The sequence below is a fragment of the Chrysochloris asiatica genome, unplaced genomic scaffold (genome assembly GCF_000296735.1).
Source record: "Chrysochloris asiatica unplaced genomic scaffold, ChrAsi1.0 scaffold00213, whole genome shotgun sequence".
Taxonomy (NCBI): Eukaryota; Metazoa; Chordata; class Mammalia; order Afrosoricida; family Chrysochloridae; genus Chrysochloris; species Chrysochloris asiatica.
This window is the reverse complement of record NW_006408731.1, coordinates 2,593,663-2,616,405: the sequence shown is the minus strand read 5'-3', so window position 1 is coordinate 2,616,405 and position 22,743 is coordinate 2,593,663. Positions and strand designations below refer to the sequence as shown.

Below are 22,743 nucleotides of genomic sequence, written 5' to 3'. Positions count from 1 at the left end.
CTCTATGAGTCAGAAGTGCCTCAATGGCACCTAACAACATACCTGTGGATTAGGATCTCATTTAGGAATAGGGGTTTCTGGGTTATGTTAGTGAGGCCATATCAGTGTAGGGTGTGTTAGAAATTCCATCACTTCTGAGATTAAAAAGAGTAGATTAGATGCAAAGACAAAGGAGCACATACCAAAGAAATGCTATCTGAAGACAACAAAGGCAGGTGAATATGCAAACAAGCCCAGGAACAAAGCTGAACCAGAGTCCTGGTGTAATGCTGTAGGATAGGCACTGGATTGCTAAGCACAAGGTCAGTGGCTCCAACCTCCAAGCTGTTCCTTGGAAACCCTAAACAGGATCCCTGTGAGTCAGAACTGACTCAGTAAGTAGAACTTAGCAATGACAAAGCTGAATTAGCCTCCTAAACTGAAAAAAAATACATTTCTGTTCTTAAATGTCATTTACAGAAGCAATACATGTTGACTACAATACATGTTGGAGGAAGTCCTTCAGCTGTCTTGGAAAGATGAGGCTGACACAGAATATTTCATTGTGTTGGAATTGCAGCTAGTCAAAAATTGAAATCTTTCCCTCTGGGGCAATTTTCTGTGGAGCCAAGCAATCTTCTCTCAGAGTGAGTTCCTCCATGATTGAAGGTCCGTAAACTATTGGATTTTAAATCCAGCAAAATATGGTTGGAATTACATTTTGATATGTTTTGTTTTATCTTGTCTGGAACATCAGAAATGAATTATTCATACTGAATTGTTATGTAACCAATCTGTTTCAGAAGGATGGTGGGCCATTCCAAGTTTCTACGCTAACTTGCTCCCACTCACCCCTGAATTGAGTCCAGTCTGTTTAAATGGTATTTTCAATATCCTCAAGACTTTCTGGTCACTTTTAGGTCAAGGAATCTGTGGCTTTCTATGTATGTATGGGGTGCTGATTCAGCTCTGTCTCTAACATGGCTCAGCTTGCATGTTCCGAAATGCTGAATGTGATGTGAAGAAGTTGTTACACTTGATAGCTGCTGAAGAGAAAGGTGATCCCAAACAATGTGAAGTGGGAAAGAAAGGTAAAAACCTGCTGGTAATGGAAACTATGAGTGACACAGAATAGAATAGAGCTTCATGTGACGTCTAATATATTCATTCTCCACAGATTTCCACTTCCTCTACCCCCAGGATGCTCGCTTAACAGACAACTGGGCACAGGGGGACAGCCACACTACCTGCCCCATTGTCTCCCTCTCCAGTGCCAGGGCACAAAGTGCGGAATGTCTCCTGAGCTCAGCAGGTTCACCTGAACAAGTCAACAAATGTCTTGGAATTAGTCCAAGATTTCCCTACCTGGTGCTTGTGAAAGAATTGGGAGCTGGAGGAATACCATTTGCTTTGCTATGATACATTGAGTTTTGATACTGTTGTTTCTAAGAATTGGAAAGTTTAAGGGAGAACAACAACCTTATCTCAACCATGAAAATATCCTGAAAAGGAAAGATTTATGATTGACTGATTCCAAAAAAGAAGCATTCTGCACCAGGCAGGTTTCCGTAGTGTAGTGGTTATCACATTCGCCTAACACGCGAAAGGTCCCTGGTTCGAGACCGGGCGGAAACACGCGGGCGAGTTATTTTACTAAATTCTGAATTTTGTTCCAGAAATTCATTTCAATATGCTTACGTTTCAACCAAGCTCTTGGTTTAGACTTCAAATAACAAAATGTAATTTAGGAGACCTTTCGCTTCTTTGCCCGTTCCGCCCCCAGCCAATGTCAGGCCCCCCATTGCTCATTGGGTTAGGCAAGATTCCGTACCCTCTACAGCGACCATGCTTTCGAGGAGGAGCTATCCCCAGAAGTTTCAGGCATTGAATTTAAAGTGAAGGGTCCTGCCACTAGCGTACGGCTGGTGTGTACCAGGAAGATCAAGAAACCAATTGTAACTGCAGCAGCGTGAGCAAGGGGGAGAGACGAGTTGTTAAGTGCCGTCGAGTCGATTCTGACTCAGAGCGACCTGTATAGGCTTTCTGAGGAGCGGCTGGCGAATTTGAATCGCCAGCCTTGCGGGTATCAAGAAGCGGTTCAAACCAACCTTGCGGTCTGATGCATTATCCAACAGCCTCACACCAGGAGCAGATAAATCAAGTGGAGGCTTGTTAAGTCATTTTTAAAGGTCATCTTTACGCTGATGAAATGAGGGTTGTAAGCAGTGAAGTAACGCCATGTGACTTAAGCTTTTTAAAAGGTTGACTCTGCTTGCTCTGTGGAGAATAATTTTGTTTACAGAGAAAAGACTAGAAGCAAGATACTGTATTAAATCCCTTTCCTCATACTACATATAAGAAATGAATTTGATGGTGGCAATCAAGGTATTGAGAAGCAGTCAGAGTCTGACTGAAGACTCTGATTTGAAGACAGAGCAAGAGAAATTCCTGACATATTGGATGTGAGGTGTGAAAGTGTGAAGTCAAGGCGGACTTTATATTTTTTATCTGAAAAACTGGAAGAAGTGAGTTGGCGTCGGCTGAAATGGTGAAGACTGGGTGTAGCAGAATTATTAGAGAAAATGGAGAATTCAGTTTTACACATGCTAACTTTTAGATGACTAGTATACAACATCCACTGGCAATGCCAAGGAATCAGTTGTATATACAAGTCTGAAGTTTAACAGAGTGGTCTACTCTGCTTTGTGGAATGAAATATATCCCCTCAAAATATGTGTCAATTTGACTTGGCCATGATTCACAGTGGTTTGGCAGTTACATATGATGTAGTTTGACAGTTTTATAATGATGTAATCATCCCCCAAGATGTGATCTGGTCCATGAGAGTAAGTAAAAAAGTATTGCTACAAAATCATAGAAACCCGTATTAAACAACAAAAAAATAAAAACGTGAAAATACCATTTCTTGATACAAGATCCATCTTTGTCTAGACACTTCTAAAGGCAGAGTTTCCATCTCTCTCACCCTTCCCAGAAGAATTCTGTACTCTTCTATTTACACCACATCAAAACAGCAGTTTTGGCATTCTTGACCAACCTAATTCATGCTACTTTTAAATGTTCTTTGAGTATTGGGGGACGGGGGGAGTATGGAGGGGAAAGATCAGGGCTGTAGGGTAGATGGAGTAAGGTTTACCAGGACAATCCTTGTAGGACAGCCCTTGCTACCCTCAAAGAATGAGTAGGTGCATTGTCATATGGGGGAAAAAATTCCTCAGCTCAACTTTTCTGGCCTTTCTCTTCCAATGCAGTTTTCAATTTCTTAAAAACTTCCTAATAAGCTCTGTGATTGTTCTGTGTCCTTCAAGAAAGATTACCCTTTTGGAATTCCAAAAAACAGTTGCCATAACTTTCTGAGCTGACTTCTCTGACTGGACATTGGACCTTTTTTTTTTTTGAAGGCACCCTAAAAACCAAGACAAATGTATTACTGAAAGAATTTAACTCTTGACTACAGCCATTTACTAACCACGGAGACATGCTTAAATACATTTTGCTTGGAATTTACAGGTGCATGTATAAACTTGAACTCTGGTAGGAATAGTTTGTTTTTTACTTACCCTCATAATTATCCTCCATTTGTGATCTACTACAAATCCTGATCTCTATTTGTTAATGAGGTAGGATTAAGGTATATCTATTGTGTTAATGAGGCAGAATTTAGGTGGGGTGCAACACCCTTGCTCAGGTCCCAGTCCCAGTCCCAGTCCCATGTGACGGGAATTTCCCTGGGGTGTTGCCTACAACACCTTTTATCTTACAAGAGATAAAAGGAGGGGAAAACAAGCAGAGAGAGAGAGGAACTTCAGTGCCATCAAGAAAGAAAAGCCAGAAGTGAATTGAGTCCTTTGGACCGTGGCTCCCTGTGCAGAGAACCTCCTAGACCTAGAGCAAGATTGATGGCAAGATGCATGAAAATCTCCAAGGGACTCCAGGCCTACTGATGTTGAAAGAAGACAAGGAGTTTCTCCCAGAGTTGACAGAGACAGAAAGTCTTCCCTCAGATTTGGACTTCTAATCTTTTAAATTGTGAGAGAATAAATTTCTGTTTGTTAAAAGTTGATCCACTTGTGGTATTTCTGTTATAGCAGCACTAGATAACTAAGGCAATTGTAGATAAAAATTTGCAAGTTGTATGTATATAAACCATTACTGTTAGCTGGGTTGCAGACTGAAAAGTCAGAATTTCAAACCCACCAGACATTCTACGGGAGAAAGCTGTGAAAGACTATCTCTATAAAGATTACAGCTTTAGAAACTCAGTAGGGTAGTTCTGTCCTATAGGGTTGCTATGAGATGATGTAGGGATCTAGATGAGCATGGGTAAGATTACCAAGTAGTGACTGCATATAGAAAAGAAGTTCAAGGACCATTCAAGAGATAAGCTATTACAGGAAAAGTGGATGAGCGGAAGAGAAACAAGCAAAAAATATGAAGGATGAACCAGTGAGGTAGAAAGGCAGTCAGGACAGCAGTACCTTGGAAGTCAAATGAAAAGAAAATTAAAGTGAATGTGTTTAATGACACTGAGATGTTGTCTTAGTTTCTTAGCACTGCTGTAACAGAAATGCCACAACTAGTTTTTTTAAGGAACAGTTTCTACAGCTGGAGAGTTCCTCAATTTCTTGGTGCTCCTTACATGTGCTTCTGTCTTTCCCAGTTTGTATTCCTTTGTCATAGTGCCTAATCTGTTGCATTTAAGACTTACCCTACACTGATATGAACTCCTGATGTGGCACTATAGGATACATACTGAACTGAGAACCACAAGGTAAGCCGTTCAAACCCACCAGCTGCTCCTTGGAAACTGTGTACAGGGTCGCTATGAGTCAGACTCAACTCAATGGCACTTAACAACAATAGCAACACACTGATATGGCCTGAGCAATATAACAAAGAAAACCTTATTCCCAAATGAGATTACAGCATAGGTATATTGTTGTTGTTCCTTTCCAGTCAGTTGCAACTCATCATGATCTTATGCACAACAGAATGAAACACTGCCTGAGCCTGCGCCACCCTCATAATCATTGTTAAGCTTGAGCCCATTGATGCAGTCACTGTGCCAATTCATCTTGCTAGGGATCTTCCTCTTTTTCACTTTATCAAGCATGATGTCCTTCTCCAGGGACTGGTCCCTCCTGATAATATATCCGAAGTATGAGGGACAAAGTCTTGCCATTCTGGCTTCTAAGTAGCTTTACTTCTTCTAACACAGATTTTTTGTTCTTCTAGGAGTCCACAACATTTTAAATATGCTTCTCCAACACCATAACTCCAATGCAACAATTCTTCTATGGTCTTCTTTATTTAGTGTCCAGCTTTCAGGTGCATATGAAGATATTGAAAATGTCATGGCTTGGGGTCAGGTGCTCCTTTGTCCTTAAACTGCTCTTGAACACCTTAAAGAGGTTTTGTTCAACAGATTCGCCTAATGCAATATGTCATTTGACTTCTTGACCGCTGCTTCCATGAGTGTTGATAGTAGACCCAAGCAAACTTAAGTCTTGACAACATCAGTCTTTTCTCTATTTATCATAATGTTATCTATTGGTTCTTTTGTGAGGATTGTTGTTTTCTTTACATTGAGGTGTAACCCATACTGAAGGGTGTGCTCTTTGATCTTCATCACTAAGTATTTTAAGTCCTTTTTGCTTTCAGTAAGCAAGGTTGTATCATCTGTATATCGCAGGTTGCTGAGTCTTCATCCAATCTTTCCTCTAAACCATGTTCCTCTTCAATCCTGAAGTCATGTTTTTATTCATATAATTATGTTTCTCGGATTATTTACTCAGTGTAAAGATTGAATAAATTAGGAATGGTGAAAGAATGCAAACCTGGTTCTCACCTTTCCTAATTTTAAACTATGCAATGTTCCCTGTTCTGTTCAAATTATTGTGTTTTGGTCTATCAATAGGTTCCTCATAAGCACAATTAATTGTTCTGGAATACTAATTTTCCATAATGTTGTCCACAACTTGTCATTATCCACATAGTCAAAAACCTTTGTATAGTCAATAAAAAACAGGTAAACATCTTTCTGGTATTCTCTGCTTTCAGCCAAGATTCATCTGATGTCAGCAATGATATCACTAGTTCCACATCCTCATCTAAATCCAGCTTGAACTCTGGCAGTTCCCTGTCAACATACTGTTGCAGATGTTCAGCAAGAATTTACTTGCATGTAATATTAATGATATTGTCCGACAATGACCACATTCTGTTGGGTCACTTCTCTTTCAAATGGGCACAAATATGGACCTCTTCCAATCAGATGGCCAGGTAGTTGTCTTCCAAATTTCTTGGCATAGATGAGTGAGTGCCTCTGGTGCTTCCTCGGTTTGTTTGAAAGATTTCAATTTGTATTCTAGTACTTTCTGGAGCCTTGTTCTTTGACAATGCTTTAGTGCATGTTGTATTTCTTCCTTCAGTACCATTGGCTCTTAATCATATGCTATCTCTTGAAATGGTTGAATATGGACCACTTCTTTTAGGTACAGTGACTCTGTGTTCCTTCCATCTTCTTTTGATGCTTTCTGCATCATTCAATATTTTGCCCATAGAATTCTTCAATATTTCAAATCAAGGCTTGAATTTTTTTCTTCTATTCTTTCAGCTTGAGGAATGCTTAGTCTGTTCTTCCCTTTGGCTTGCTAACTCTAGGTTTTTGCACATTCTATTATAATATTTGATTCTCAGGCTGACCTTTGAAATTCTCTGTTCAGCTCTTTTAACTTCTTCATTTTTTCCATTAGCGTTAGCATCTCTACACTGGAGAATAGGTTTCAGAGTCTCTCCTGACATCCATTTTGGTCTTTTCCTTCTTTCTTGTCTTCTTAATGACTTTTGCTTCCTTCATGTATGATGTTCTTGATGTCATCCCACAACTCTTCTGGTCTTTGGTCATTAGTGTTTAATGCATCAAATCTGTTCTTGAGATGATTTCTAAATTCAGATGGGATATGTTTAAAGCCATAGTTTGGCTCTCATGGACTTGTTTTAATTTTCTTCAGCTTCAATTTGAATTTGCATATGAACAATTGATGGCTTGTTCTACAGTCTGCCCCTTGTGTTGTTTTGGCTGATGAAATGGAGCTTTTCCACCATCTCTTCCCACAGATGTAGTCTATCTAATTTCTGTGCATGACATCTGATGTGGACCATGTGTATAGTCTTCTTTTATGTTGTTTAAAAAGGTATTTGCAATGAAGAAGTCATTGGTCTTGCAAAACTATATCATGCAGTCTCCAGCATCATTTTGATCACCAAGGCCATGTTTTCCAACTACTGATCCTTCCTCTCCTTCTTTTGAGTCTGTCTTAGCCTTGAAGCTCAGCTGAAAACTGTCCACCACGTGTGTACACTACTGGTACTTAAAATACCAGTAGTATAGCTTCCAGACTCACAGCAACACACATGCCACCACAGTACAACAATCTGACAAATGAGTGGCGGTCCACAGGTATAGGGGTTTAGATCCCAACACATATTTTGGAGGGCCACAGTTCAATCCATAACAGAAGTCAACAAAGATAAGGTCTTGAAAGAATGATGAGGTCATTGGTGAACCTGACCAGAAGTTTCCATGAAGTGGTAATGCCAAAATCCCAAAATGTAGGGATGGTTAAATCTTGGCAAATCTTTGTGCTATTGTTAAGTGCCCTAGAGGCAGTTCCAACTCATAGTGGCCCTGTATAGGGTTTCCAAGGAGCAGCTGGTGGATTTGAACTGTCAACGTTATGGTTCACAGTCCACTGCTTATCCTACAGCACCACACCAAGAGTCTTGATAATTCCTTAGAGGCTATATTTTATAAAGTAATCTGAGAAATAGTAGGGTAGTAGCTAAAGGGAAATGTTGGTCAAGAAAAACCTTTCTAAGCTAGGGGGAGACAAATAGTATATTTGAGTGTTCATAGGAATAACATGATATGAGAACATTGAAAGGTTTCAAACATTCATGCCACAAATATTGTTAAATGTGTGCTCTGACTTTGGCACCATTCTAGGTCCTGGGAACCCAGGGAGGGGAAAATCTGTCTTCATGGACAGAAATGATAGTGGAAGCCAGTTGATTGTTTTTAGGAAAATACGTATTTTGTCTGTATTTTAACTATTAGAAATACCAATTTCAACAGGACGAAAGGACAGTGCAAGGGGTCAGGAGATACCAAGCAGAGAAAATGCTTCATGTCACACCCGACGCCATGTGATGGACCATGAAAAAATGGACAGGGAGAACGAGATGCTTAGATGAGTAGTGGGCATCAGACCCCCCCGCCCCATCTCTACAACCATTCTTCTTCATTGAAATGTCTCATAGTTTTACGTCATTTATTCAAAAATATCATTAATGTTTTTCTCTCCGCCCCTGTTAGAAGAGGAACAAATAGAATATATGTCACTTGTTGTTGTTAAATGCTGTCCAGTCGATTCCAACCCATAGCGACCCTGTATAGGATTTCCGAAGAGAAGCTGGTGAGCTTGAACCGCCGACCTTGCAGTTCAAACGGCTTTGCAGTCTAGCGTACTAACCCACAGCGCCACACCAGGACTCCTGGTGTCACTATTGAGGATTAAAGAAATAAAACTGATATTTTATCCAGGTTGTATGCCAGAGACGCCATTTTCCAAAGTGCAGCAAGATGTAAAGTGACTACAAGATTATAAATCCTTTGTTGTTAAAAGATACGTGTTGGCCCGTACGGGGATCGAACCCGCGACCTTGGCGTTATTAGCACCACGCTCTAACCAACTGAGCTAACCGGCCACCTGTTAGCAACCATTTTTATTTTGAGAAAGTAGTAAGTATGTTGACGCCTTCCTTCATTCCCCCAAGAAAATTTCATTTATATAATTTTAACTATAATTAAATAACACTTTTTTTTTCCCAGCTTATTTTTATGTTTTATACTTCCCTTTTCCTCACTCCGGGCGGGGAGGGGGGCATAGAAACAAAGAGAAAAACTCTAACTCTAGCAGAAATGGACTTCGTTCCTCAGTTGGAAAGTAAAACTTTCTAGAGCTTGTGTATTTCTTCTCAAGAGAAACCTTCACTAGAGAGGACTCCATCCTATTCCAGGAAGCCTTTGAGAAGTATCCAGAGTCCCCCAGGAAATATCTTGTCAATTTGGTCGCTGCTTAGCACGTGAGGATTTCCCTCCAGATGGGAAAGAAGACACCCCTTCCCACTCATTGGATCTGCCCAGCCTACTCATAAATACTAAGTACGATGGCCCTTCACTGTGGCGAAAACGCCCTGCGGTGTGGATCTCTGTTGGTTCATTTAGTGATTTTATTGTCATTAACTGCTTTAAACATTATGCTAAGTTAAAGAAACCAGATATTAAAAGCATGTATTAAAAGCTTTCATTTATATGAAATGTCCAAAAAAGACATAGAGACAAAGATTAGTGGCTGTTGGGGACTTGGGGTGAGAATGGGACTTGACTGAAAATGAGCATGAAGGAATTGTGGTGATAGTTGGACAAATCTGTAAATTTACTAACAATCACTGAACCACAAAATTAAGAATATGTGAATCTTATTGTGGAATTTATATGTGAATTTTATAGCTCAGTAGGATTGTTAAAAATAATGATTTCTAGAGTTTTCCATTATACATTCCCAACACTTGCTATTGTTTGTCATTTTTATCATCGATAAAAATGGGCAGAAGAAATAGGGATAAGTATTGGGCTGCTGGAGTCCTGGTGTGCACTGTGGGTTAACGCACCTTTTGAACTGCAGCTCCTTGGAAACCCTGTACAGGGTCACTATGGGTTGCAATGGACTCAACAGCACTTAACGACGTCAGTTCAAACCCACCAGCCACTCTTTGGAAATCCTATACAGGGCCGCTATGAATCAGAACTGAATCAACAGTACTTAACAACAACAGCAAGGTAAAAAGAGGAAGACTGAAAGACAGTGAAAGGATACTGAGGGACAGAGTGAAGGCAGCCTGAGAAAGAGGACAAGAAGGGCAGAGAGAGGAAACTGGATATTCCAGTGCTACATCAGCAGGCTTCTACATAGACTCAGGCTTCCCTGTCCCGCTTTATCAGTACCCACTGACGCTTGACCTGCCCTAGAGGTGTCTGAAAAGAAACCTGAACTCCCGATGAAAGATGATGTATTTAGAGCCTAGCCTCTGAGGACATGATAAAGGTTCCTAGTGGACAGGGAAGAACAGAGCACTTAAAGTCCTTACACAGAGGACTGAACAGGATGGCCATGGGACCTGCCATGTGGCTGTGTTTTCTGCTCCTGGTTTTCTTCTCTGGGCCCTCCAGTTCAGGTAGGAGGAAGAGGCAGGCAGGGTGAGCTAATAGGGCCTGGCCTGACTTCCTTCTCTCTGTGTCCCAGTCTCCCTTCTTAGGCGCCTGGGTGAACACACTCAGCAGCTTATGGAGAGCTCTGAACAAAGTCTAGGGCTGAAGTTGGGCCCTGGTGATGTGTCTCTCCCAAAAGAGGGCTGGCTGGAGCAACCACTGGACCCCTTTAATGCATCTGACAGAAGAGTCTTCCTTCAGGTGAGGCCAGGAGCAGGGGAGAATCCATCGCCTCCTCTGCCCTCTCACTGATGGGTCCTCAGTCTCCTCTTCACTTGGTTATTCAGTCTTCTCTCTCTTGGTCGCTCAGTATCCATCACTCTCTATCTTTCAGTATCTCCACTTTCTCCTTCAGTTGCCACTTTCTTTCCCTCACTCTTCCCTTCTCTTTTTACCACAGACTCTCTGAATTCATCCCTGCCCATATGCTCACCACCACCCCAAAGAATACTCTGCCCACGTGTGCAAGTCCTTCCTTTTCCTAGGCCATGCCAACTGCTTCCTGCCTCAGGACCTTATCCTTGATGTCCCCTCCATCTGGTGTTTCACTTCTCATTACCTTCTGACTTTGACTTCAGGTTTCAGCTGAAAGATCCCCTGTGCACAGGGTCTTCCCTGGCCATGCCATATAACCCCTATACACATTTTCCACTGCACTATTTCTTCCTGATACTCATTACCAGAAAGTGTTTTACTATATTTATTGCTTAGTTTTTATTGCCTGCTTCCTTTTCTAGACTGTGATCTCAAAGAAAGCAATTGTCACAGCTTTGATTCTGGTTGCTTCTTCCAGTTCCTAATATAGGGACTGACACACAACAGGCATGTGAAAACAACTACGGAATGAATGAACAAATTTCCTGTCTTTCAGTGCGTACTCTATACAGTCTCCAGAGGTCACCCCACCTAGGACTTATTCCCGAATCTATCCATATTTACTATTTCGATAATAGCAAGTGCCAGCCACTCTCCTTCACCCTGGGGATATCAGAGTTAAAAGAAGAAGGCAATTTCTAGATGAGATAAACAGAAAGGAAATGAACACAAGTAAACAAGTTCTAAGTATGCAAAGAAAGCTTTGTTAGGCTGGGGGATTGGGAAAAATAGGTCAGGGTTCTCACAATGGCATTTCTTTTTCCCCATTCCACCTGTTAGCGGTACTGGGTGAATGATCAATATTGGACTGGCCAGAATGGACCTATATTCCTGCATCTAGGGGGTGAGGGCAGCCTTGGACCTGGCTCAGTGATGAGAGGTAAAAGGGAAAAGCTATGGCTGGGGAAGCTGGGGGGGCTAGGAAGGGGAATTGCAGATTACAGTGCTGTGAGGCCTTTGGTGAGTAAGGACTTATACCAGCTCGCATCTCCCCCTACCTCCTGCATTCTTCATAGGTCACCCTGCATCGCTGGCCCCAGCATTGGGGGCCCTGGTGGTAGGTCTGGAACACAGATTTTATGGTCTGAGCATACCTGCCGCAGGCCTGGACATGGCCCAGCTCCGGTTCTTGTCCAGCAGACATGCGTAAGTGGGAGTAGAAAAAGTCTTTGAGCTCCCAGAACTGGAGATGTGTATCTCTTGGCATTTCTGCATCTGTGTCTCTCTCCCCTACTGATCAAAGTCTATTTCTGAGTCTCTGTTTCCCTCTGATGTTTTCTCTCTTTTTCATGGTGTTTTAGTCTGTCTTTCTTTCTCCCTATCTGTGTCGTTCTCTTACATTATATTGTGTCTATTTCTGTCTCATTGTCTAAAGTAGACTACTGTCTCACTGTGGCTAACTGGTCCAATCCATCAACATCTTTTACCTGGATTTCAGCCTCCTCACTGGTTTCCCTGCTCCTGTCCTTGCCCACTTCACTCTGTTCTCTACAGTGAATCCAGGGTGGTCCTGTTAGACTGGAAAATAGCTTGTGATCCTCCCTAGTTCAAATCCCTCCAGGTGACTTCCTGTCCTCCACTCTCTCAAATACATAGAACTCCAGCTACAATGAGATCCTTGATAGTCTTCAGATTTAGAGGCACATTCTTGTCTTAAACCTGTGAACTCTAGCCTCTGGAGTAGGCTTCCACCTTCATCTTCTTCAAAGCACTCTACTCATATTAATACCCCCCTCCACACACACACATTATTTCTTTATCCCACTCATCCTGCTTTATTGTTCTTCATAGCACTTACCTCTTTCTCTCTTCTGCTTGATGTCTGTCTCAGTTTCTGACTTTCTGATTCTGTCTCATTCTTGTCTCCATCGCTCTTTGCTTCTATATCTCTATCTCTTTCTTTCTATCACAGTCTTTTCCACAAGCTAGACTGTTTACAAATTGCAGCAGGATGACATTAACTGCAAACCATTTCAGAAACGCTGGGTAAAAAGTAGGACGTATCCCCAAACCTATCACCTTTTCCCGATTCCTGTCTCCCTTCTACAGTTTCTAACCTATCTAGACTATTATCCATTCTTTTCCTCTTTCTCCTCCTAGACGTCCTCTTTGGTCATCTTCCCGCCCCCATCTCTGTCATTGAAGGAGGACAGAGAATTCCAGAGCGCAGTTAGGGTCTCCAGGGTGGAGAATCATCATTCTATAGGAGTCCCAAAAGTCCAGGCTTCTGGCCAGACTGAATCTACGGTTTCCTGCCTGTACAGTGGGGGATCTTCCGGGATTCCCAGGGATTAAGATCAACCGATCCTTCTTTCTGATCCCAGGTTGGCTGACATGGCTTCTGCCCATCTTGCACTCTCCCGCATTTTCAACGTCTCTTCCTCCAGCCGTTGGATCTGCTTTGGAGGCTCCTATGCTGGCTCCCTGGCCGCTTGGGCTCGGCTGAAGGTCCCCGGGCTCATAGCGCGTGTTGGGGATGGGGCGGGGGTGGGTGGGTGTCAGGGAGCTCAGATTTGAGGATTCCGATCTCAAATAATAGAAACACCCTACCTTTCCATCCCAGAAAAACTTTCCGTATGCTATCTTCACATGAAAACAACCAAAATAGTTAGGGGTTTGTCTGAGATCACTCAATGAGTCAGGAACACAACCGGGATTCCAACCTAATGTTTTTCTCCTCCCTCAGTTTCCCCATCTCATTTTCGCCTCTGTTGCCTCTTCTGCCCCGCTGCGCGCCGTGCTGGACTTCTCGGAGTATAATGCCGTAAGGATGGCAAGCGACTTAAGCGGGAGGAGAAGGGTCCCAGTAGTTGGGGTCCACAGATACTTTCTCCCGCGGTCTGTCCACAGGTGGTGTCCAGAAGTTTAATGAGGACAGCCATTGGTGGGTCTCTGGAGGTAAGATGTGGGGTTTTTCCGAGGTGACCCGGGCGAGAAGCCCGGAAGGGAGAGAAGAAAGGCAAAGCCTACAAGAGAAACAATGTCTAGCGACTCCGCCAGCCCTGGGAAGTGGGCGTGTCCCGGAAGAAGGCGGGATCTAATGTAGAATGGGGCGGGGCAAGTAATGGGAGGAGTCCAGATAGAAAAGGGGGGGGTCATCAGGGCCAATCCTATAGGGAGGGTGGAGCTCAGTGTGGGCGGTATCAAGAAAGAGTGCTGACCTCGGGGTTGGTCAGTCCTTGGTGAAATCGGAGCTCCGGAGACCCTGCCCTGGAAAGGGCAAGGTGACTCGCAGACTTCCGCCGTCATCGGCCTGGACTGGGTCTTCGCTGAAACCACCTCTTGCTCTCCGCAGTGCAGGACCGCGGCGTCCGCTGCTTTCGCGGAGGTGGGACGGCGACTGCGCGCAGGCGGGGCGGCCCAGGCGGCGCTGCGAGCGGAGCTGGGCGCGTGCAGCCCCCTGAGCCGCACTGAGGACCAGGCGATGCTGCTGGAAGCGCTGCAGGCTCTAGTGGGCGGCACGGTGCAGTACGACGGGCAGGTGGGGGCGCCATTGAGCGTGCGGCAGCTCTGTGGACTTCTCGCGGACGGGGGCAACCGCAGCCGCACCGCGCCCTATCGCGGGCTGCGCCGAGCTGTGCAGGTGAGAACCCACCGGCGCAACCAAGACGAGTCCGCAGAACAGGTTTTCTGCTTGAGCAAGCAAGAGCCTTCTTTGAGATTTTGTTTGTTGTTGTTCAGTGCCATAGAGACCCTGTATAGGTTTTCCAAAGTAGTAGGTTTGAAGCGCCGACTTTGTGGTTAGCAGTCTGGTGCTTTATCCTACTGAGCCACACCAATTGTTGTTAGGTCGACCCATAACGACCCTGTATAGGGTTTCCGAGGAGTAGCTGGTGAGCTTGAACTGCCGACCTTGCAGTTCAAACGGCTTTGCAGTCTGGCACATCAACCCACAGCACCACACCAAGATTCTAGTTTACTCACCGGTGAAATAGGAATGACACAGTGCCTTCAGTAAGGTGAAATGAGGTGGGATATGTAAGGAATTCATCTGGCAGCCCGACTCACAGTATGCACATTTTAATTACTAACTATGACTATTATCTACAATGATTTTACCAGTTTATTATCCACAATCAATACTCATGGAAGCAGCAGTCAAGAAACCCACCAACGTATTGCATTGGATAAGTATGCTGCAAAAGACCTAAGGATGTCACTCTGTGGATTAAGGTGCTCCTGACCCAAGCCATGGTATTTTCAATGTGAAAGTTGGACGATATAGAAGGAAGATAGAAGAAATGATGCATTTGAATTATGGTGTAGGTGAAGAAGTTAAAAGTACTGTGGACTGCCAGAACAAACAAATCTGTCTTGGAGGAAGTACAGCCAGAATGCTCCATAGAAGTGAGATGGCATGACTTTGTCTCATGTAGTTTAGACATGTTATCAGGAGGGACCAGTCCCTGACAAAAGAACATCATATTTGATAAAGTAGAGGGTCAGTGAAAAAGAGGAAGACCTTCAATAAGATGAACTGATACAGTGGCTGCAACAATGCGCTCAAACAAATGCGAGGATGGTGCAGGACCAGGCAGTGTTTCATTCTATTGTGCTTGGAGTAGACTCAACGGCACCGGCACCTAACAACATTATTATCTAGTGTTATCTAGTTTATTTGTTCTTTCTTGGGCCAGCAGCAGTGTTGAACTGATAGCTGTTGTTGTTAGGTGCCATTGAGCTGGTTCTGATTCATAGTGACCCTATGCATAATAGAATGAAACACTACCAGAACCTGTACCATCCTAACAGTTGTTATATTTGAACCCATTGTTGCAGCCACTGTGTCACTGTCTGGGGCAGAGATGTTTAAGGGATTCCTTAGCAAAGACAGTGGCCCTTCTGAGGGACACAGAACCTCAAGTATCTGTCATAGATGATCAAAAGAAGAGAATACTGCTGAGCCCTGCACCATCTTCATGAATGTTGCTGTTTGAGCAGATCATTGCAGCTGCTGTGTCAATCCTATTTTACATCATCAAAGGTCTTCCTCTTTATGCTAACCCTCTACTTTACCTAGCATGATGTTCAGGGACTGGTTCCTCTGATAACATGTCCAAAGATGAAGTCTTGCCATCCTTGCTTCTAAAGAGCATTCTGGTTGTTCTCCTTCCAGATTTGTTTGTTGTTAAGGCAGTCCATAGTATATTCAATATTCTTTACCAACACTATGATTCAAAGGCATCAGTTCTTTTTTGGTCTTCCTTGTTCGTTGTTCAGGTTTTGCATGCATAGGAGACAATTGAAATACCATGGCTTGGGTCCAGAGCCTCTTAATCCGTAAAGTGACATCTTTGCTTTTGAATATTTCAAAGAGATCTTTTGAAGCATGCTTGCCCAATACAATGCATCATTTGGTTTCTTAACTGCTACTTCCGTGGGTGCTGATTGTGGACCCAAGTAAAATGAAACCCTTGATAACCTCACATAGCAAGTGTTCCATTATTTGTAGAATGAATTAAAAATGTAGCCCTGTAGGCAGAGTTCTCTTAAGGACCTGGACCCCCAGGCTTGGAATCCAGCTGCCACTCTTTGAGCCAGGTGTCAGGCTAAGCGCTTCACTTATATTATTTCAATGACTTATCACAGTAGTTCTTGAAGATAGGCACCATTATCACCATTTACAGATGAAGAGGCACCCTAAGCAGCTCAGTGGTTAAAGCACTCTGTTGCTAACTGTTCCAACCCACCAGCCACTCCTCAGAAGAAAAGATATAAAAATTTACAACCTTGGAAACTACAGTTCTGCTCTGTCCCATAGGGTTGAGATAAGTCAGAGTTGACTGGACAGCAATGGGTTTTTAGATTTTTACTATAGATGAGGAAATTGAGATCCAAGACATTATTACTTACTCAAGGTCTCTTGGGTCATAGGATCTCAGTCATGTAATACTCTAACCCATAGGGACCCAGGAATTCACACTTTTGACTATTCTATTTGTCTTGTGGAGGTCCAAGTCTATAGCCTCTGGTCTAACCTGGGGGTAGGGGCAGGGCAAGGGTGTGTATATGTTTATGTATATTTGTATATTGTCCTCAGATTGTCATGCACAGCCTGGGACAGAGGTGTTTAAGTACTTCCCGAGCAGAGACAGTGGCACAGCTGAGGGACACAGAACCTCAAGTGTCTAACTTTGGTGATCGACAGTGGTTATACCAGACATGTACTGAGTTCGGCTTCTGTGAGTGAATGGTCCAACCTCTATTCCCAAAACATATATCCTGTGCTGTACCCAGATGCGCCACCTCACAGTTGGTCTGAGCTCATTATTATTTCCAAAGGCAAACCAGTCCAAATCCTGGGCCTTGGAGAGCCTGCCGGTATGGGACTGGAGGGCAGACAGCCCTACTAGTATGTGTATGTGTGCTTGACCTTCACCTGCTTCTTCACACGCATGTTCAGACCTCAACGTTCATGAGCTTCCCTTCAATCTGTCTTCTTCTGTCCCCATCCCAAGGATGACCTCACCTGGCTAAACACCACGATATTGTTTTAAATGCACCTTCCATTACCCCTATAGCCAGTCAGTTACTGAATCCTGCCCATTCTGCATGCCAAATAACTGTCTAGTCCTCTTCTTCCTCTTCCTATCCCCACAGTTATGGTAGAGGTGCCCTGCCTGTACCCTGCCTCAGCCTCCTTCCTGATCTCTAGGTTTTCACTTCACCTCTCCAGCCCACAGTGTCTAGAGAGATCTTTTAAAATATGACCTTGTCTCTTCTTGCCTCAAAAATGCTTACATGGCTCACCATTGACCCCAAGGTAGGATTGTTGTTGAGTGTTGTTGAGTCAGTTCCAACTCATAGGGTTTCCAAGGAGCAGCTGCTGGAGTTGAGCAACCAACCTTGTGGTTAGCAGTCTTGTGCATATCCTGCAGTGTCACACAGGACTCCAAGGTAGGGTAGCCAGAAAAAATACAAGATACCCATTTAAATCTGAATTTCAGATAAGTAATAAGTAACTTTTTAGTAGAAGTACATTTCAAATATTGCACAGGAAACATTTATATTTTAAATGTATTACTCTTTTTTAAATCTAAAATTCAGTTTTAACTGTACATCCTGTATTTTTATTTGCTAAATCTATCTACAGTAAAGTTCAAAATCCCCTAGAGGCAGTGAGGATGATGGTTTAAAGCAAAAGGTTCAAATTCTAACTCTACCATTTCCTAGCTCTGTGGCCCTGAGCAAATTTGGGTTCATGATTTACCTTCTGTCTCTGTTTCCACATCTTAAAATGTGGGTAACAGTGCTTCTCTCATAGGGTTGCTTAAGGATTAAAGGAGGTAATCTGTATTCACATGCTTAGAATAATGCTAGTATACATTAAGTACTCTGTAAATGCATGCTCTGGTAGCGTAGTGGTTACAAATTGGGCTGCGAACCACAAAGTCAGCAGTTTGAAACTACCAGCTGTTCTGCGGGAGAAAGATGAGGCTTTCTGCTCCCAAAACCCATACAGGGTCACTATGAGTCGGAAGCGACTCCACGGCACATAACAACAACAACAACAACTATTATTATCAGGATTTACATATTTTAACCCTCTAATAAGTCATTCTTTCTAACATCTCAGAGACTCTGCTCCCTTTGTTTGCATGACTCATCTTGCCCTCTTGAGACAGTTAACTCATTTTCAAGTCTCATAACATAATATACCCCCTGTTCAGGAAGCTTCCTGATGGCTCAGTCTAAATTTCATACACCCACAACATCTGCTCATTCTTTTCCTTAGCACTTTCCACAGTCTGTCATCATTTGTTCTTTATCGTCTAACGGGACCACAAGAGCCTGAGGCTGTCTTGATTGTCACTGTGTGCCCAATGTCTATCATATAGCACATAGTTGTTATTGTTAAGTGCTGTTAAGTTGGTTCTGACTCACAGACACCCTGTATATAGGGTTTCCGAGGAGTGGCTGGTGAGTTTGAACCGCCAACCTTGCAGTTCAAACCGACCCTGCAATCCAGCACATTATCCTGCAGCATGCTAAATAAAAGGTGAAGGGAGGAAATATGTGAAGCTAAGGAGATTAGATTTACCCTGAAAGTACACACAAACTTTAGCTTTCATGCAGAAGAGATGTGGTCTGATTTGTGCTTTGTGTAGTCCAGTCTCTCACCTCCAGATCTTTGCACATGCTATTTCTTCTATTTATTATGCCTTTTCTCTTTTCTGTTTTTGCTTGCCTCACTCCTACTAATTTCTTAAGAGCTTATTTATTGCAAGACTTCCCTAAACCCCTCATGCTCCCTGAACCCTGGCCTTACTCCATCACAGCCCTAATCACCACAAGCTTTCATTGACTGGGGATGTGTCTGTAGCTCTCATTGGATGAAGAGATCATTGAAAGGAGGGGCGTGTTTTTCTTAGTCATTACTAGGGTGAACTTTGTAAATTATTTTTATATGACAGTGGGGAGGAGGGAGTGCTGATATATTCCCACAAACTTATAAGTATCTCCCTCCACAGATGTCACCTGTGAGGATCCTGACTGCCCTTTCTCGCAGCTCCCAGCACTGCCCTCCCAGCTAGGTCTGTGTGAGCAGGTGTTTGGTCTCTCAGCGTCATCAGTAGCCCAAGCCGTGGCCCAGACAAATTCTTACTATGGTGGCCAGACCCCGAGGGCCACCCAAGTGCTGTTCGTTAATGGTGAGCATGCCACCAGAACCTGACTTCTAAGCCTCCACTCATCCCCCATTCAATACACCACCTTCTCCTTTTCAGGGGATGCAGACCCCTGGCATATGCTGAGTGTCACACAGTCCTTGGGACCCTTTGAGTCAGCCCTTCTCATCCCAAATGCCTCCCACTGCTTGGACATGGCACCTGAGAGACCCTCAGACTCCCCCAGCCTTCGCCTGGCTCGCCAGGTGAGAGAAGGAAAGCTCTGCATAATTTGTGTTTTATTGGCATGTTAATTTACATGCCTCTGCCTTGTGCTAGATAGAGCTAGTGTCTGACTTTCAAAATTCTCTCTATCTTCCCATAGGAGATCTTCCAGCAGCTGCAGACCTGGCTCAGGCTGGCAAATGAAAGCCAGGGTAGGGATGGGGCCTGAGGCTCATGCCCTTGCCATTCCCTATATGGCCGCTTCAGTCATGGACACATTCTTTCATTCACTCATTCAACAGCTTGTTTTGAAGAAGGAAATTCCTAGGAATTAGGAATCATCGTCTGTTCTTCATACAATTGACTCTCGTCTGCAAACATCTGCACTCCCAACTAGAAAGTGCCTATTATAAAGAGTTATGAAAATATAAGTTGATTAGTCTCATGATAAACTTGGTATTTTTGATGTCAGAATTCAAAGAACTGTGACTCCTTGTGCTGGTGTCCTTCCCCTGCTAATCAGCTCCTGGGCTGTGTTCCTTGAAGTGTCTCTCTCGGAATTTCAGACACTGACCCGGTCTCTGCCATCTCATACCTTCACGTTATCATCCCTCCACTATGGAAAACTTTTTAACAGCATCCTAAATTCAATGTCATGTATGACTTCACAATACAAACATGTCTTGTTTGCCATCCCCATTGGATTCATTAACCCATTCATATAACCTAGGATAGAAATTAGAATGCTTACTCTTCATTACCAGCCTGGTGTGGCGCCTTAGGATAAACACTCGACCTCAAGGTCGGTTTAAACCACAAGGTTGGAGGTTCAATCTCACCAGCCACTTCTCAGAAACCCTGTACAGGATCGCTATGAGTCAGAACCAACTTGAGCACTTAACACCAACAACCAGCCTAGAGTTCGCTGAGTGCTGGTAGCAGTGATTGTGTACACTGACTCATAGAGCAGAAAGCCTCAGCTCTCTCCCGTGGAGCAACTGGTAGATTTGAACTGTAAGCCTTGAAGTTAGTAGCCCATGCTTGTAATCCACTAGACTAGAGTTCTCTGAGCAAGGAGGTTTTTTTCCTATGTAGGGTTTCCAAGGAGTGGTTGGTGGATTTGATCTTTTGGTTTCAAACTGACCTTGTGGTCTAGCCCAGTGCATCATCCTGCAGCGCCACACCAGGACTCCTGGTAGCCATCTTTGTTGTTGTTAAGTGCTGTTGAGTCAGTTCTGACTCAGAGTGACCCTGTATAGGATTTCTGAGGAGCAGCTGCTGAGTTTGAACAAACATACCTTGCAGTCTAGTGCATTATCCTACAACATCACACCATCATGTTGTTGTTAAAAGTGCCATTGAGTGGGTTCGGTCCCATAGCGACCCTGTATAGGGTTTTCAAGGAGCAGCTGGTGAGCTTGAACTGTCAACCTTGCAGTTCAAATGGCTTTGCAGTCTGCTTCATTAACCCACAGTGCCACACCAGGACTCCTCACACCATCATAGAATGTCATTTATAATTTCTTAAGAGAAAAAGCAGATAGTCCTGTAGTCTGTTAGCTCAGTTGGTTAGAGTGTGGTCCTAATAATGCCAAGGTTGCAGGTTCAATCCCTGTACAGGGCAAATTAGAAGGGTGTCCTTTTATTCTCTTTCTACCTGGAGTGGCTCTATAGGATAAGCACTGGCTGTTAACCACAAGGTTGTTGGTTCAAACCAACCAACCTCCTCAGAAATCTATAGAAAGTCACTGTGAGTGGGAACCAACTCCAATGGCATTTCACAACACAGCTCAAGTCAGGGCCCTCACCATCTTAGGTCCATTTAGAAATTTAGAGAATCTGAACTAAGACAGTCATTTGACATTCCTGATGCCAGTTTCCTCATTTCTTAAGTCCTTGGTTCTTGTGCTGACTCCCATCTCCCAGCAAAGGGACACTGTTTTCTACTGGAAAATTGAACTACTTCAGTTGTTTCCAACTGAAAAGAAATTGTTAAAACATTTCCTCACTTACACAATGAGAATTCAACAGTTCATTGAAAAATGAAACGAGTTTTAAAATGACCTCTGAGAAAATTTTTCTTAACACAATAGGAGGGAAACAAAGCTTGATTTTGAATATTCTGAAGATGGATTCCTCATTTAGAAGACTAACTTTAAAACTGTTTTAATTGAAGTTTAATTTGGGAGTAAGACATACATTCATGTTTTAAAGTCTTCTCTCCATATAAGTCACCTGTTCAAAAATCATTTTAAACTTCCTCAGGTAAACTCTACTTAGTTGCTTATGTATCCCTTCCAATTTTCCTTATGCAAGCAAGTACTTATATAAATTATTGTTATCTCTTCTTTTCATAAAAGAATTTGCATATTTATACATCATGCTTCCACTTGCTTTCATCACTTAACAATTTAACTGTTGGAATTTTATTTTATCACTATTTACAAAGCTTTCAAATAGCCCTTTCAACATTGTATATGAGGAAAGCAGAGCTTATTTTCAGACAATTTGGACTATTTAGCAGGAGTTGAATCTGAAACATTCTAATCTTTTGCATGTTATCAGGTACAAAGAGGAGGCTTTGTGAAACTTGAAGGCAAGAGCTTGGGAGAGAGCACCCATAGCATTCTGCTATAAAGAAGCACATTCAGCTTAAAGTTACGAGCCATTAAAAGAACACTGACCTGTTTACTTCAAAGCAGTTTGCAGTTCAAAGTTGAGCAACTGTTTATTGTTTCCCTGATTTCCAGAATGCAATAATTAGCTGCTACTTCAAGCTCACCAGCTGTTCCTCGGAAACCCTGTACAGGGTCGCTATGGGCCGGAATCGACTCAACTTCATTTAACAACAACTGCTGTGTCTGATAGATGTTAAAGATAGATTGTTAGGAGTAAAGAAAACTGATATATTGTTATGTGCAAGATCCTGGTCCTTTTATTTTTCTGTTTCATTCTGTGTTAGTTTAGGTAGCTCGTGTTTTTCTAAAAATTTACCCATTTCTTCTAGATTTTCAAACATGTTGGAGTATATCTCTTCATAGTATTCTGTTATCCTTTTTATTTCCATTGGTTTGGTTGTGATGTCCCCCATGTAGCTTCTTGTGCAAGTTATTTGAGTCTTGCCCCTCTTTTCTTTAGTTAGATTTGCCAATGATTTGTCAATTTTACTAATCTTTTCAAAGAACCAGCTTCTTATCTTGTTGA

General features: G+C 42.9%; 1 protein-coding gene and 2 non-coding genes across 3 annotated transcripts; 2 read left to right on the top strand and 1 right to left on the bottom strand.

Annotated features, from left to right (window-relative positions):
* The first annotated feature begins 973 nt into the window (after nt 1–973).
* Nucleotides 974–19,768, top strand: PRSS16 (protease, serine, 16 (thymus)). Its single transcript, XM_006872877.1, has 15 exons — nt 974–1,070; nt 1,157–1,353; nt 1,797–1,934; nt 8,894–9,008; nt 10,368–10,534; nt 11,489–11,588; nt 11,725–11,854; nt 13,033–13,156; nt 13,395–13,472; nt 13,559–13,606; nt 14,004–14,291; nt 16,749–16,890; nt 19,180–19,359; nt 19,435–19,580; nt 19,700–19,768. The coding sequence occupies exons 1-15, from the start codon at nt 974–976 to the stop codon at nt 19,766–19,768; spliced, it is 2,019 nt and encodes a 672-aa protein (XP_006872939.1).
* On the top strand, nt 1,542–1,614 carry TRNAV-AAC. The gene has a single exon. It is a non-coding gene; the product is annotated as a tRNA-Val (tRNA).
* Nucleotides 8,696–8,769, bottom strand: TRNAI-AAU. The gene has a single exon. It is a non-coding gene; the product is annotated as a tRNA-Ile (tRNA).
* Nucleotides 19,769–22,743: the final 2,975 nt, after the last annotated feature.